This window comes from Festucalex cinctus, chromosome 13 (assembly GCF_051991245.1).
Source record: "Festucalex cinctus isolate MCC-2025b chromosome 13, RoL_Fcin_1.0, whole genome shotgun sequence".
In the NCBI taxonomy this organism is placed as follows: Eukaryota; Metazoa; Chordata; class Actinopteri; order Syngnathiformes; family Syngnathidae; genus Festucalex; species Festucalex cinctus.
In genome coordinates, this window is record NC_135423.1 from 2,545,278 (window position 1) to 2,561,016 (window position 15,739).

The 15,739-nt window shown below is 41.8% G+C and overlaps 1 protein-coding gene across 6 annotated transcripts in view; it reads right to left on the bottom strand.

Annotated features, from left to right (window-relative positions):
* Nucleotides 1–15,739, bottom strand: part of nectin1b (nectin cell adhesion molecule 1b) — a 221,268-nt gene that overhangs the window by 123,295 nt on the left and 82,234 nt on the right. For all 6 annotated transcript variants that reach the window (XM_077494332.1, XM_077494333.1, XM_077494331.1 and 3 more), the window contains 3 exons: nucleotides 7,244–7,615; nucleotides 2,580–2,879; nucleotides 1,054–1,171 (listed from right to left, as the gene is read on the bottom strand). In XM_077494332.1, the coding sequence (XP_077350458.1) occupies nucleotides 1,054–1,171; nucleotides 2,580–2,879; nucleotides 7,244–7,615 (790 nt within the window). The remainder of the gene's footprint in view (nucleotides 1–1,053; nucleotides 1,172–2,579; nucleotides 2,880–7,243; nucleotides 7,616–15,739) is intronic.

Genomic DNA, 15,739 nt, shown 5'->3' on the forward strand with positions numbered 1-15,739 from the left:
TTTAGCCATTTTTGGCAGTCAAACATTACTATTTTGCCTATAATACATTTGATATTTTCATGATTTTTCAAGTACAATTAGTACCTTTAAAAACACATTTTGCAACTCGCTGTTGACTGAAAATGACATCACAAGGGCTCAGGTAACCAATCACGGCTCAGCTTGTGAATGTCACATGACCAAACCTAGGGGGGGGGCAAATTTGTCATACACCAGCCTGCCAGGTCTGCTCCATATGGGAGTTTTTGCAAAACAATATAAAAAATAAATAAAATAAAGGCCCATAAATCAGTAGAGCTGTGCATTGCTCTGCATGAAGCACGAACATTTGGAGAAAAAGAAAAAAGAAAAAAAGAGAATGGGTCAAATAAATAAATATGGGTAAAGACAACAAAATGTTGGAGTAAAAAAAAAAAAAAAAGCTGTTTAAGTGAGGGAAAAAAACGTTTTGAGGAAAAAATAATCAGGTAAAGAAAACTAGGTAAAAAACAAAAATACAGCAATGAGTTGGGTTGAACACCAGTTGTGTTAAAAAGAAATAAACAAAAGAGACTAGTTCCAAAAGACAAAAAAAAAATGTAGCAAATAGATGTTGGGTTAAATAGGGCAACAACAACAACAAAATAATTTGAGTTAAAAATTAACTAAAGAAGTCCAAAACAACAATTTGTATAAAAATAAAAAATAAATAAAAATAATATAATGGGAAAAAGGTTGTGCAAAAAAAAATAAATAAATAAATAAATTGTTAAAAAAAACAAAAAACAAAAAAAACAATAATTTGGGTTTCTCAGAAAATAAATGTGGGTCAAAAAAAAGATTATGTAAAAAAAACAAAACAAATGTGGTTAAAAACAAGTTGGGTACAAACAAATAATAAAATAATTTGATGTAAAAATGTGGGCAAAAAAACATAAAAGCTTTTGAATACAACTTTACCAATCACAAACAAAATAATTTGGGATGGAAAAACCCAAACATTTGAGTTAAAAAAAAAAAAAAAAAGTTTTCCCACAGCCACACATGCTTTATGGAAGCGTGGGCGACACTCACAGTTTCCACTGGTAGATTGTAACCGGCGGGTTGGCATCCGCCCGGCAGGTCAGCTGCACGTTCTGGCGGTTCAGGTACCAGTTGGCATCGAAGCCCTCAATCTTCACCTCGGGTTCGTCTGCGGAGCGAGCACACGAGGGGGCGGTTGGGTCACACAAACGCGTTTCTACCGAACCTCCAGATAGAAAAAAAAATGTCAGGAATTTTCTTGTACTCAAAACAGACGTGTTGCGTTCTGTCCTCGCCGCTTGGCTTCATACCGAAGTTCATACGACATCTATGCTCATCACAGACACTTTTTTTTTTTTGTCAACAACGCCTCATTCATCACGTGTAGCTACATGCCTGTGATATATCAAATGCATTTGGCTTTGTTTACTTGGAGCATAAAACAAATTGGAATGTCAAGGTTTTTGTTGTTGTATCAAACGTCAACGTTGTAAAATGAATGCTATTTAACTTTACGCAACATTATTTTGCCGTGCACAGAGCTTTGTTTGATCTAATCTAAACATCTAATCGCCTTAAAACCCCAACAAAATCTCCATATCTTTCACCTAAAAAATCCAAACAAAATCTAAAGAAAAAAATTATTCTCCCCAAAATCACAGCTAAAACTTTATATTTTTTACTCCCCAAAAATCCCTACAAAATCTCAAGAAAATTGTATTGCCCCAAACCCAAGCAAAATCTTAAAAATGTAGTTCTCAAAATCTCAACAAAATATTCAAAAAAAAAAAAAAAAAAAAAAAATAAAATATATATATATATATATATATATATATATATATATATACTCACAAAAAATCCAAACATTTTATCCCAAAAACAACAAAACCTAAATGTCTTTCACCCTCAAAACTCCCCCAAAATCTCAATTTATTCGTGATCCTAAAAAATCCCAGCAAAAATCTCCCCTAAAATCACAACAAAATCGTATGCCCTAAACATCAAACAAGAAATGTAGTCTTCAAAAATACCCCCCCCCCAACCTCCCAACAATTTAGCCCCCCAAAATCCCAAGATAAACAAAATTGCTGACCCCACCAAAATATCAAACAAAATCTATTCAAAATTATGATCAGAATCCCCAAATATTTTGTCCCCCCAAATTCCAAGAAAATCTCAATTTTTATACCCAAATATCTCTACAAGATCTCCCAAAAATGTCTTACCTATATTAACCTTCCAAATGTTCTAATTAAATCACCAAACAAAAATAATTGTTCTTTTTTTTTTTTTCTTGCGCCAATCTTGAACAGCTGTAAAGCGTTTTCACACATTACGTAAAGCATTTATTGAATTAGTTCAAAATGCAGCTGTAACTGTATATTCCAAAGAAGTCTTTTTTTTTTGTTTTTTGTTTTTTTTTGTTTTTTAATTTGGTCAATTAATCGTTATTGGAATTTTCTCCTGCCAAATATTAGAATCAGCATCAGCCGGGTCCTATTTCAAACCTACATGGTCCTTGCCCCAATATAGCTCTCACGTAAAATAAAAAAAATTAAAAAAAAGCGGACGCTTACACTGCACATTGAGCACCACGCTGTCGGTGAACCTCTCGTTGCGGTACGAGACGATGCACGTCAGCTTCTGCTTGTGCGTCTCCCGGCCGGGCACGATGACGTAGTTGCTGCGCACCGTCACCGTCCCGTTCTGGTTGCGGGTCTCCTGGAAGGTGGCCTCGCCCTTCAGCCTGGTGTCCCACCTGATGACGCTGGGCGGCTTGCCGTTGGCCGACACGCACGTGGCCACCGTCATCTTGCGGCGCTGCGAGCGGGCCACGATGGTGGGCGTGGTCAAGGTCATGCGGGTCAGGGGGCGAGCTGTAAAAGTGGAGGGGGGGTGGCACATTAATACTTCAAACCAACATGCAGCTCATTTAACGTTTGACCAGCTGTCAGTGAGCTCAACTGTGAATTTAACGTAACCTTCTATGTCACCATTTTGTTTTCCCGAGTTCATCAAAAGTGTAATCGTTGAACCCAAATGTAAAAAATCTTTGGCGCTCCTTGCTTCATACACTTCACATACAGGTGGAATGACAAAATTGCAAATGCACATTTTCACATCAACAGGCAAGACTTGTCATGTCGAGTAGTTCAAGTCTAGGTCATGTCGAGTCTCATGAATATCAAGTTTAAAGTTATGTGTGGAGTTTTATTCAAGAAAGTCCCAAAGCCTAAAATTGGTGACATACAGGACTGTCTCAGAAAATTAGAATATTGTGGTGAAGTCCATTATTTTCTGTAATGCAATTAAATAAGCAAAAATGCCATACATTCTGGAATCATTACAAATCAACTGAAATATTGCAAGCCTTTTATTGTTTTAATATTGCTGATTAAGGCATTTTTTTGAATTGGTCTGAGGAAATATTCTAATATTTTGAGATAAGATATTTGGCTGAATATTCTAATTTTCTGAGACAGTCCTGTAATTCTGACTAGGGCTGAACAATTTTGAAAAATAATTTAAATAAATTTTTTACCCTCAATATTGTGATTTAAAGGGATACTTCACTTATTTAGCCCATTATAGCAATAAAAAGTTAATATTTTGATTATAATTGATTTGATATTTTCATCATTTTTCACGTACAATTATTACCTTTAAAAACACATTTTGCAACTTGCTGTCGACTGAAAATGACATCACAAGGGCTCGGCTAACCAATCACAGCTCACTTGTTTTATAGGTTTGGTCATGTGACATTCACAAGCTGAGCTGCGATTGGTTACCTGAGCACTTTGTGATGTAATTTTCAGTCGACAGCAAGTTGCAAAAATGTGTTTTTGTACATGAAAAATAATGAAAATATTCATGTTTGACTGCCAAAAATGGCTAAATAAGTTAAGCATCCCTTTAGGTCATCTTCACATACATTTTCTACATTAAATGTGTATAAAACTAAAAAACACCAGCTGTATTAAATATACTTGTTCAGCCCTAATCAAGTCATGTGACTCGAGTCCCCCCACCTCTGGTAATTTAAGCTCATTAAACAGCAAAACTTTGTATATGAAGTGCGTTTACCTCCCGCGGGGGGCGTGCTAACTGCTAAGTAAGCAAAGCAAGCACTAATCAGGCAAACTTGTGCTTCCTCCTCAAAGCTTAAAAAAAAAAAAAGCAAGTCTCGCAGATGGAGAAGGCGTCCGTCCGGCCGGCCCGACGTGCGCACTCATCTGATTCGGATCCTTTGTGAGGTGCCAATTAGCAATCTCCTCTCGGCGCATCAAAAGGCAGGCTTGATCTTCAGTAAATGCAAAGAGGGAACACGCTTGCAGATCCGCAAGAGTTCGGCGCGCTCAAAAGGAGCGCGCAGAGGGGCTCTTGGATTTGAAACAAGAAGTTGTTTGGGAACAGGGGACACTTAAGCTGAGTGCTTTTTTCTTCTTCTTCTTCTTCTTTTCAAAAGGAAAACACGTCAATCTTTACAGATTGGGTCTGATGAGATTTCTAATCAAACATGACTACATTATTCAAGACATAGCCTGAAGTGGTCTTCAAGATTCCAACGCCATCAGTTAGTTTTAGCAAACAAAAATAACGGTTTAACACAGGGGTGCCAAACATACGGCCCGCGGGCCGGATCGGGCCCACAAATGGGTTTAATCCGCCCCACAAGATGATTTTGTAAAGTAAAAAAAAAATACAAATAAAAAAATTGTAATGTCAGACTAATTAACTCATTTGCTCCCAATAACGTGTAAATAAGTTTTTTTTTATGTTTTAAGTGTCCCAAAGACACTTTTTTTTTTTTTATGCTAGAGCATACAGAAGGTATCGGTATCGGAACAACATTTATTTTTATCGCTGGAAAAAAAAATAAAATAACTCCACGAAAATCTAAACTAGTTCTTAAAAACAATAAAAAATAAAAAAAAAGTCTCCACAAATAAATTTTCATACTTAGAAGAAAATTTGTATTTTGGATGAAAAGAGATAGCTAACACCTAGCTAGCTAGGCGTTAGATATTTGAGATTACCGTAATTGCCGGACTATAAGCCGCGACTTTTTTCACACGCTTTCAACACTGCGGCAATCAGGGGCGTTCGAGCCGAAAAGGTAAGAGTGAGACAGGTGGAATATATGTTTCGAGGAAGACGCAAGTTTAACGTAACTTGGCGTTTTGTGCATGAACAAAATAAGCATGAACAGTCCCTCATCATGGAAAATACAACAAGTCTCAGTCTCGGTGACTTTTACCGGTATGTTATTTTTAACCAGCCCTGTTAGTTACCGGTACTACCGTATTGCTGCTGTGTTACTGCCGCGTCACAAGCACTGTTTGGAAAGAAAAGCTAAGGTATATTTATTAAACCATTGAAAACTCTTTCTGTATACTTTCTTTCTTTGCAAATATCTCATGTTTCAATGTGGGCACATGCGGCTAATAGTCAGATGCGGCTTATGTATGTACAAAATGCATTTTCCTTTAGAAATGTACTGGGTGCGGCTTATAATCATATGCGCCTTATAGTCCAGCAATTACGGTAGATTAGATTAGAGGTTACATTAGATTAGATCCAGGATAGGCGTGCGTCAATTGAACGTTATAAGGATGCATGGATTTAAAAGTATGGGAAAGGCTATGGCATAAATGTAACAAAGCTATGTGCTGTAGATTCCAGTCATTTTCTGTTGAAAATGAATAAAAAATGCTGTGGTTGTGAGGCGTTCCGAGGGGTGCGTCACCCCAATAATCGCACTCGACCCGTGGCGGAGTCACCGGCAGGAAGCGTGGCGGCTGACACCGAGGGTTGCGCTAACACAAACTGTGAAAAGTCTCTTTTTATACAAAAGGCTTCAGAGCGGAGAGAAAAAGTGCGGCTTGCCGGAGGCCTTCAAAGGCAGTTTTGGCCACACATGAGCGCCGAGCCCAAAACGCAGCGACCATTCTTTAAACGCTTGACTAAATTGGAAGATGTACCTTTGACCGCACTTTATCTGACGCTGACAAAAAAAAAAACATTCAAGCAAAAAGAAGACTAATTCGACAGAAAAACCTTTGACCCGTCTTTGCCGCTATTAAAAGAATCTTTCAGCAGCTCATCATTTCCAGACAAATAAAAAAAAAGTTTATAGAAGAAACTCGCTGTCAATGTTGAGGCTATCAGTAAACAGTGTTAGAATGGTGAATTCAAGTTGTTCTCTTCTTGAAAAGAGAATTTGAAAGCACAGTGATTTCAAAACCTAATTCGTGACTACTCCAACTTCATCCCACTTCCAAAAAAACACACATTAGATTTATTTACTTTACACAATCTTAGAAAATACAGCTATGAGAGTTAGCATGTTTGACTTAAGGCAGCTAACTGTCACTAGCATGGCTAACTTCAGCTCGTTTCTGCTCTGATGTTACTTCACAAAACTGAGTCAGCGTTACTCGTTTCAAGAAATATGTACTTTTAAAATACAATTTTTGATTTTCAAAGTAATACAATTCAATGTAGTTTATGAATGTACCGATTTTCAAGGACTGTCTTTGAGCTGACAGACTCTTCTGCTAATTTTCACTTTCATGTCTATTTTCCCGCCATTTTTTCCTCATTTCAAGGCTTCGAATACAATAAGTGGTTTCGCATTGCAGTTTGTGAGGCAAAATTAGAAATAGTGGAAGAAGTAGAAGAAATAAAAGAAGGAGTAGAAGAACTCCAGGGATGGTCCTAAAAAGCTTTGCTAAAGCCGACGTCACCTACTGCGATTATTCGGAGGGCGAGGAAAGCTTTGTGCTACTTAGCTAGCTAGCTAGCAATGAGCTTTGACTGGCTACTACTGCGCCTATACACGCTGCAGAGTTGCTTAAATGCGTCGTCGTCGCCTCTGTGGTGGCAACTAAGCTACATTTCTTACAAGTATTTTTACGAAGGGATGGTAAGAAAAAAAATAGAGAAGCCATGCTAAATGCTAAGCTAACCCGAGATTGACGCGGCTAGCAAATTTAACACCAGAAATAAGTGCTTGAGTGATGACGCCCGCTTATGACGGCTGTCTGAAACTGCATTAAAAGCTGAGAACCTCAAACTTTATCAGGACTCGTGAAACAGAACCGGAAAAACGGATCAGGAATGTTTTGAATTTCCGAGGTCTGCACAACAAATGCTGACAAAATTACATCCGATTTGATCTTTTTCGCATAATCCCAGCTTGTCTACCGTGCCGTAAATCTGAGTGGGAAGTTCTTACCGAAGACGGTGAGGTTGACCATGTTCTCGCGGTTGCCCGCCGGGAAGGTGGTGTACTCGCAGATGTACGCCGCCTCGTCATACAGCTGCAGGTTGGAGAAGACGATGGTGGTGTCCTCCAGCGAGGGCGTGCGGTGGCGTACGGCCGCCTGCTTGAAGCTGACGCGCTCCTTGAAGGGCGGCAGGACGGAGACGCCCAGGGCCGGGTTGGCGATGGCCACGTTCTGCTTGGTACCGTTGAGCAGCTTCTGCCAGGTCACCTGCGAGATCTTCACCGGAGGGTTGCTATTGATGAAAATGCAGCGCAGCTCCACCTGGGAGCCCACGAAGCCCGACTTGCTCGAGTCCATCTGGACCATCTGGCCGCCGGCACCTGTCGGAGAACAGACGGGGGGGACATTCATCAGGAACTGTGCTCAATTTCTTTTGACACTTATGTGACGGCGAGAAACTGCTCTTTGGTTTTTCCCAAGAAGAAAATTGATGAATGGATTTCAAAATAGTGCTTCCATGGTTTGATGATGACAAATGCATGACCCCACTCCTGGCCCATTATGATTTTTTTTTTTTTTGAAAACAGTCAACTTTTTAACTCATTCACTCCCAGCCATTTTCACAGAAGCAGTCCCGTTCGCTCCCGGCTGTTTTACTGGATTTTGACTGATTTTGCAAGGCCCACAGAATATTGTGTTCTATTGCTATAAAAGCATGGAACCTATCAAAAGAAAGATTAAAGTCTCTTCTTTCATCAGGAAAAAAAAGTGTTTCTATCTGTTTCCGTTTTGCAGCAATTAGCATTAGAAGAGAGCTAAGTTTCATCAGTTTTCACTTTCAGTTTAGTAAGTAATTGAGCTTTTTTTCTACATGGCCCTGGTTGATCTCCTTTGCTCTGCTGCCACCTGCTGGCCGTTTGTGTAATAACTACCATTTCTGCAACCGTTCTTTGCAGTTGAGAGGCTGCGTCAAAGCCTTCTGTATGCTCTAGCATTAAAAAAAAAAAAAAAAAATGTCTTTATACGTTATTGGGAGCAAATGCGTTAAGACCGATGGCATTTGGGACTGCACGTTAGTAGTCATGTTTGGCCTTTGGATGATGAGAAGATCTTTGGGAGCATTTTTCCAAACAGGTTTGAGAAACGTTCTGCCATCCAAGCAAATGAGCGCCTTACTCTGGCAAAAGTGTGACCCTGGGAGCCTGTTCTCAAGCCTCCCGGTTAGAGACGTGCAGACACAGCAGTACATCCGCTTAAAATGTAGGCCCATGCACTAAAAGCCGAGTGGGGGGGGAGGTGGTCGGGGTCCGTCGGGGGTGCCGCTCCTGATGAGAAAGGAGGTTCCCGGCGAGAAGCAATGCATGGCTAATGAACGAGCAAGAGAGGCCGACGCCGGAGCCGCCTCATCGGCGCGACACTCTCCCCGCCGCCTCCCCTTGCACCCCGACCGCCTCCTCCTAGTGTAGCTCCAAGGCTATTGCGGTTTTAATTACCTTTTACTCTCCCACCAAGTGCCCGCGGCCGCCATTAACGATGTGGAAGCTCTTAATAAACACAATGGGAACGTGCGCGTATAGAAATATCGAGCGCGAGCGAAGCCGCGTTTGGACCGTCTACGCCGTTCAAGGGAGCTTGCTCATAAATAATAATAATGAAAAACATTTCTTTAGCCCAAACATAAGAAGTCAATTCAGTCTTTATTTACCCGAACACGGATGTGAGGCATCAATGAGGTCTGTCCTTTATTTGTATGCAGTTTTGGGATAATAAACAATATATTGGAATTGTTGTTAAACTGGAGGTTAAAAATCCTTCAAAAGGACTTTCATGCTTATAAAAAGATGGATGCACAAATTCGTGGAGCACACACTTAAAATTGTCACCTCTAACTAATTTGAAACCAAACCCTGGCTTGAAACCCTAACCATGAGCCAGGCTTAAGTTGAAAGAAAACACAAACACAGAATTGAAACCATAACATTGAACCTCAAAAGCAGAGGCTTGATACTATCATCTTCAAATGTCATCATAATCACAACTTGAAACCTTATAACCCCAGTTTGGTACTCTAATTGCAAACCAAAATCCTGACTTTAAATCCGAACCCTCATTTACAACCCTATTAAAAAGCTTGAAACCAAAAACCCAATAATTCTTGAAAACCTAACCTTGTCTTGAAACCCCTTTTGTATTCCTAATCCTGAATTATTAATACTCCAACCCTTGTTTGAACCCCTATCCCAATCTTGACATTTTAATTTGAACACCTTAACCCCGTCTTAACACCCTAATTTGAAACCATAATCCCAACTTTAAACCATAACCTTTTGTTTTGAACCCTATCACTGTCTCGCATTAAAACCCGAACCTTTGTTTGAAACCAATGCTTCCTTTCAAACCCTAACCTACTCTAATTGGAAAACATAAGCCAGACCTCTTGAAACGATTTTTTTGTTGTTGTTCTTAAACTCTAAGCATTGTTATCACCCCTAATTTGAAACCATAACTTCACACCCTACTTTTAAATCCTTAAAACCCAGACTCAAAACCCTTGCTTAATAGCCAAGCACAGGCTTGAGACCCTAATTTGAAACCCTTCAGTTATTTACACTTACTACCCATACAAACTGCAAAGGAATGGTCACTATCTGAGGAAACGCAGAACTAAAACGGCTCCCTCTGGCCAATTAAAAGAATTAACAACATTCTTTGTTTATTTTACGGAATGTCGGAAGCAAACTGCCAACCAAGTCGTTGCTTCATCCCGCTTTGTCTTTACCGCATCTTTGTTACCACATACCTTTGATTTACGTTCACTTGCAGGTGAAGTTTGATGATGTCCCATTTCCTAACCCCCCCCCCCCCCCCCCCCCCAAACGACTCCTCCAGCGAGGCCTCAAATTTACAAGCAGCTGTAATCTGCCACAAGGTGCGGGCCAGGACTGGCTCCGAGGGGAAAGTCCTGACTTAACGACTCATAAAGCCACTGGTGAATCATGCCGTAAAAGCTGAGACTAAATATGTTGTTGGTACTTAGCAAATGGTGCACACATGCAACCAAAATGGGAATCCTAACCCAGGCTTCAAACCGTCTTTTCAAACCCTATCACAGCTTTGAAACTCGAATTTGAAATTCACATCAAGCACTAATTTAAAACCCTATCTCAGGATTGAAAAAAAATTGGAAAGCAGGCAGACAGGCCACAAACCCTAAATTTAAAATCCTAACCCAAGTTTGTAACACTAATAAAGTTTGTAATACCCTCGTCTGAAACCCTAACCCAGGTTTGAAACATTACACAGAAACCTTAACTCACGCTTGAACCCCTGAACCAGGCTTTAAATCCTAATTGGAAACCTTAACTCTATCTTGAAAACCGATCCAGCACTTGAGACCCTACTTTGAAAGCAAATTAAATTAGGCCTTCAGGTCTGGGCTAAACCCACACAAGGGTAAAGATTGTAGATTATGGGGTTAGTCTTTCAAATTTGAAGCCCGGGTTATGGTTTCAAGGAGGCTTAAAACCATAATTTGAAATATTAACCCAACTTGAAACCCAAATACTGGCGTAAAACCCAAATAAACAATCTCTGGATGGATGGATAGATAGATGGATAGATAGATAGACGGATAAGAGGATGGATGGATGCACGGATGGTTGGATGGTTGGATGGATGGATGGATGGATGGATAGTTGGATGGATTGGATGGATGGATGGATGGATGGATAGTTAGATAGATAGATAGATAGATAGATAGATAGATGATCGCTTGGGGGTTGAGGCATAACATTTCCACAGTGAGATATTGATGTTGTTCTGCAGTAATACCTGCTGATGTGTGACGCACTCACAAACATCAACTTGCAGCAAACTTCGCTGTCAAAGCCGTCTAAGCTGTAGTAAATAAGCAGGAGCGCATTCTATCTCCGAAACTGTTACGACGAATGCACTCCATTCACAGGCGGAGCGGTATGAAAAAAGACCAATTCCATGCATTGTTATGGCTTTCGCTCAAGCGCCGCCGCCGCCGAAGTGACTTAAGTGACAACCTTTAGAAGTTAGCGAGCGCAACATCATCTTTCATTTCCCCCGCGCCACTTCTGCGGAGATTTGGACCCGCGCCGCCCACCAGATGACAGATTGATTCGCTAACGCGCTTTGACAGCGAGGACTAGCAACCTTGTCATGTGTACCTTGAGGAACACCTGTGTCCTTGCGCACCTCTGCTCCGCTTTATCACCGCTCGCATTAGCCGGCCAACGCTGCCGGGCCGTAAGATATTTCATGAGACGGCAAACGCAATTTACCGCGTGACAGCGCCGGTTTAAGTTGGAGCTCTAGCTCCTTTCACAAGGCCTACTGACTTTTTTCTTTTCTTTTTTTCTGTTCTTTGTGAAAGTACTGTATGTCTGTGTAGATTCCCAGTCATCCAGTTCATGGTAATCCGCAAAAGTTGAATGGAGACAACCGGATACTTCTTGGTTCTTAAAGATGTTTCACCGTTAATTCCAAAAGCTTTTTTAGGACTAATTTTCGAGTTCTAAGGTGGGTACTGCACCCCTAAAATTGCGAAATCACAAAGCCTTGATGTTAAATCATTCGCCATTATTTGAGCATTGATTGGTTTTGACTTTCGGCTTAGTCCTTGTCAGTCAGGGGTCACCACAGCAAGCAACTCGCATATGTTTGGCACAGTTTTCACACCAGATGCCCACACCAGACGCAACTACGAAAAGTGCACAGTTTTTTGCCAAGGGACCCGACTGGATGCTACCGTTCGCCCTGACCGAGATTTGAACCTTAGTCCCTCCCCGTGTCTGAAGTGAGCGGTGCTACTGACTGAGCCATCCAGCTGCCTACTTGAGCGTTGATTAATGATGCTTAATTGATAACAACTCTACATTACACGATCTGCGAAAGACTTGACCGGGACATGCAAGATGTGTTGTTCATAGTTTTGTCCTTGCTGTGTAAGCAGGTACAACTTCACATTTTGTACTCGAACGATTGGCATGGGGCAGCTGTGGCTCAGTTGTTAGAGCCGGTTGTTCAGTGTCAGAAGGGTCGTTGCTTTGGTTCGTCCACTGAATCTAAATTGCCTCCAGGTTGCCATTGTAAAGGGGAAACTGTTCTCCATTTCCTTACCTAGTTAAACAAAGAAACATTAAAAAAAAAAAATACTACTACTTACTCTTTGATTCGGGGCTTTTTTTTTTTCCCCATCCAACCTTTGTGTTGATGCCAGAGATGTATCCTGATATATTGCTGATTCTATCGGTACACTTTGTAAACTTCAAACTGGCCTATTCATTGAGTCTCTGAAGAGTCAGGACAAACAGATTTAAGGTGAAAGGCCTTCAACAACCAAGAAGCCTCCAGTTGCCTGCTATTAACTTTGGCAGATTCTGGGTGATAGATTAAGACACAGAAGTTCAAACTGCAAATTCTTGGACTTCCAAGGAAGGAGGCAGGGTGAGGCAAAGCCGGAACCAGGTTGTTAAATTTTAACAAGTCGGACTATCTTCTCTCACCTTAATATGTTGAATACAAATAAGTGGCAAGCTGGCAGGCAGATATGTGAAAGACAATAGCACAACAGGTGTGAAATTTATCACCTGACATTCACTTCCTTCACTGGGTTTTGTATGAAAGACTGATAAATTGCATCTCTGATATGCTAATTACGTTCTGTACGAAGGGTTACAGTCATGGAACAGGGTGTTGAAGTTCCAAATCCGGAGTGGTTTCAGAGAAGGGAAGAAAGACTGTGTGAAAGGGTTTAGCTGGGACCAACAAGTTCAAGAAGGAACAACCGCTTCTGCAGCCATGTTGGGATTGAAGTCAAACTGCGAACTTTACGGCTACTGGGGTAGAGAGATGGCAAAGTAAAAGGGAACAGTGGAAAGTCTGAGAAGAGTGTGTAAAATTTAACCCGAGGGCACTCACTCGCTTCACTGGGTTCTGTGTGAAAACTCCAGCTGCGCTACGACGACATTGCTTCTATTTTCGAGAAACTCTGTGCTAAAGGGGACGCGTTTTGGGTCGTGTTCTTTCAAAACACAAACTCTGCCAGACCCACAGATACTGGAAGAAGATTTTCTGGTGTGAATTGCTGCAGCCCCTCCCGTCATCTTTGCCGCCCTTCCTCCCTTTTTTTTTTAACAGACTGAAGCAAATAAACAGGCGCTCGCGCAAATGGAAACCAGAGGGCTACGCGTAATTACGCAGCCACAAAGCTCAAATCCCTGCTGTCGGAGGGCCAGGGGCGCCCACGGGGACTATGAAAACTGGAAGAGTCCTTGCCTGACACGCTGGAGCTGTAATTACAGCGTTACATGGAAAGGTAGACTTTGGGATGAGTCCGGAGAGAAGGGCCGCGATTGAGGGAGATTTATTGGCACGTTTGTTAGTTTTAGGCTAGGCGACAGAGCAGAGGTAAAGAGGACAAAGAGAGGAGAGTTTAGGAGAGGCGAGAACACTTTCAGGTGAGCCCACTTGGATCGAAAAGGGGGGGGAGGGGGGGGGGGGGGGTAGACGAGGGGCGTCATTGAAACAACTGCACAGATGTCTGGCCCGCCACTGATAGCGACGCTCCCTCGGCCTCGCGACCAAGCATTCAGGACCAGACGGATCCAGCAAGCATGGGCTTTGTGTTGTCTGGCAAAACTCAAGCCTTCTGCCAAAACCGCCTTCCCACGTTCTGATAAGAGTCGTCAATTTTACGACAAACATGGGGGAACGGATTCGACTCGTTTCTATCATGTGGCCGTGGGGATGTTTGCTTTTTCATCTCTGCTGCACGGAGAGAACGTTCGGCCAATCGAGTCGTTCTGTTCGCTGGCCTCGTGTCAGCAGAACAATAACTGCGGCGGTACCTTCAAGTGCGACCACAAACCAAACTGTCGCCATCATAAAAACTGCTTGAACTATACAGGCAATGTTTTAAGTCACGTGGTAACATTCTTAACTGTCTTTTGTAAAATCAACCTACCCATAAGCTATTTGCAAAACAATTTACCCAATTGTGTGTTTTGTGCTCTTTCTGTCACCCCCCTAAGATGGCAGCAAAGCCTTGGTTAATAGGACAGCAGTAATTAGTGTCAAGGCCGACTAGAGGGTTATTAGAAGAAGTAATAGTCTTCACTGCATGCACACTTATGGCACCTTTTTTTTGTAATGGACTATTAATATACTATAAACAACAATTCCGAACATTCTTAAAATGTCAGTGTCACATCTTGTTTTAATCTTTACCATTATTTACCATCAAACAGATGGACTCAAACACACCACACCACTCACAGATGACTAAATTAAACTCCTTTGTTCACAAAATATTTGTTGGAGTGCCATATCAAGTTAGTGTGAAGCGGTCTTGCGGTGTACATCTTTATTCAGTACTATTTCTTGACGAACAGCATAAAAAGATGAACTTAAATGAACCACACCGATTACTGAAATCCAGATAAACTCATTTAATTATCAAAAGTTGTTCTAAGTGGCATTTTAAGCTAATGAGAAGCTAATTTACAGTCTACAGCTTTACTTGGTGCTCGCTCATGCCAAACGGCACGAAAGGATGTACTCAAATGCACCACACCGGTCACAGAAGTAGCAAATTTAACTTAGCTGTTCAGTAAAAGTTGGTCTGAGGGTGCTATCAAGCTAGCACTCACTGCTCCTGTATTTGGACACTGCCGTGCCAATTTTTTTCTCAGTAGCCTGCTATTCTTACACAACACTATACATTGAAAACCAGGGCACTCGTCCCCCTTAAAACCTCTCTTTTTTTTTTTTCTCCATAAAACAAGCGCTCCCTGGCAGATACGCACCGCCCAGCTGGCCTGCGCCCAGCCAGCTTTTTCAAAAGACAATTATTGGCTCGTTTGCCGCTGCGCTCATCCCAGAAGAAACTGATTTGTGCCAGAGCCGAGGCATAATTCACGGGCCGCGACGCGAGCGAGGCCAAGACGAAGTAGGACCCGATGCATATTTCAGAGGAGACGCTCATTAATGTCGTCTATTTAAAGCCACGCCAGGGAGCGTTGGCGGACAAATGGCGTACCCGGAACGCTAGCGAGACGTCGCCGTTTTTTGAAGGGTGACGCAGACTTTTACGCCGCGTTAAAAGCGGCGATGACAACACCTCCAGATGGGCGCAGCTGGTGAACTTTAGCGTAAACGTTTTGGTTAGTGGGACACGGAGGGATCAAACGCGATGCGACCCACTCGGGATAATGAGCGTTTAATGCGGTCGCTGTTCCCACGACGACCGTGCCCAGGCTGTCCTCATTGGCTCGCGGCCGCACATGCGGCCATTGAGTGAGGCGGGAGAAATGTTCTGGGCCAGGTGAAAAATTTGTCAAGGGAAGAAAATGTAAAAGCAACAGCTATTATGGTGAACTCTGAAAATGAAGCTCACGTTCAATATCCTACAAAAAGGTTAGTTAACTCTTTTACTGCCACACATTATTAAAAAACAACCCCCATTGCCAGCGGAT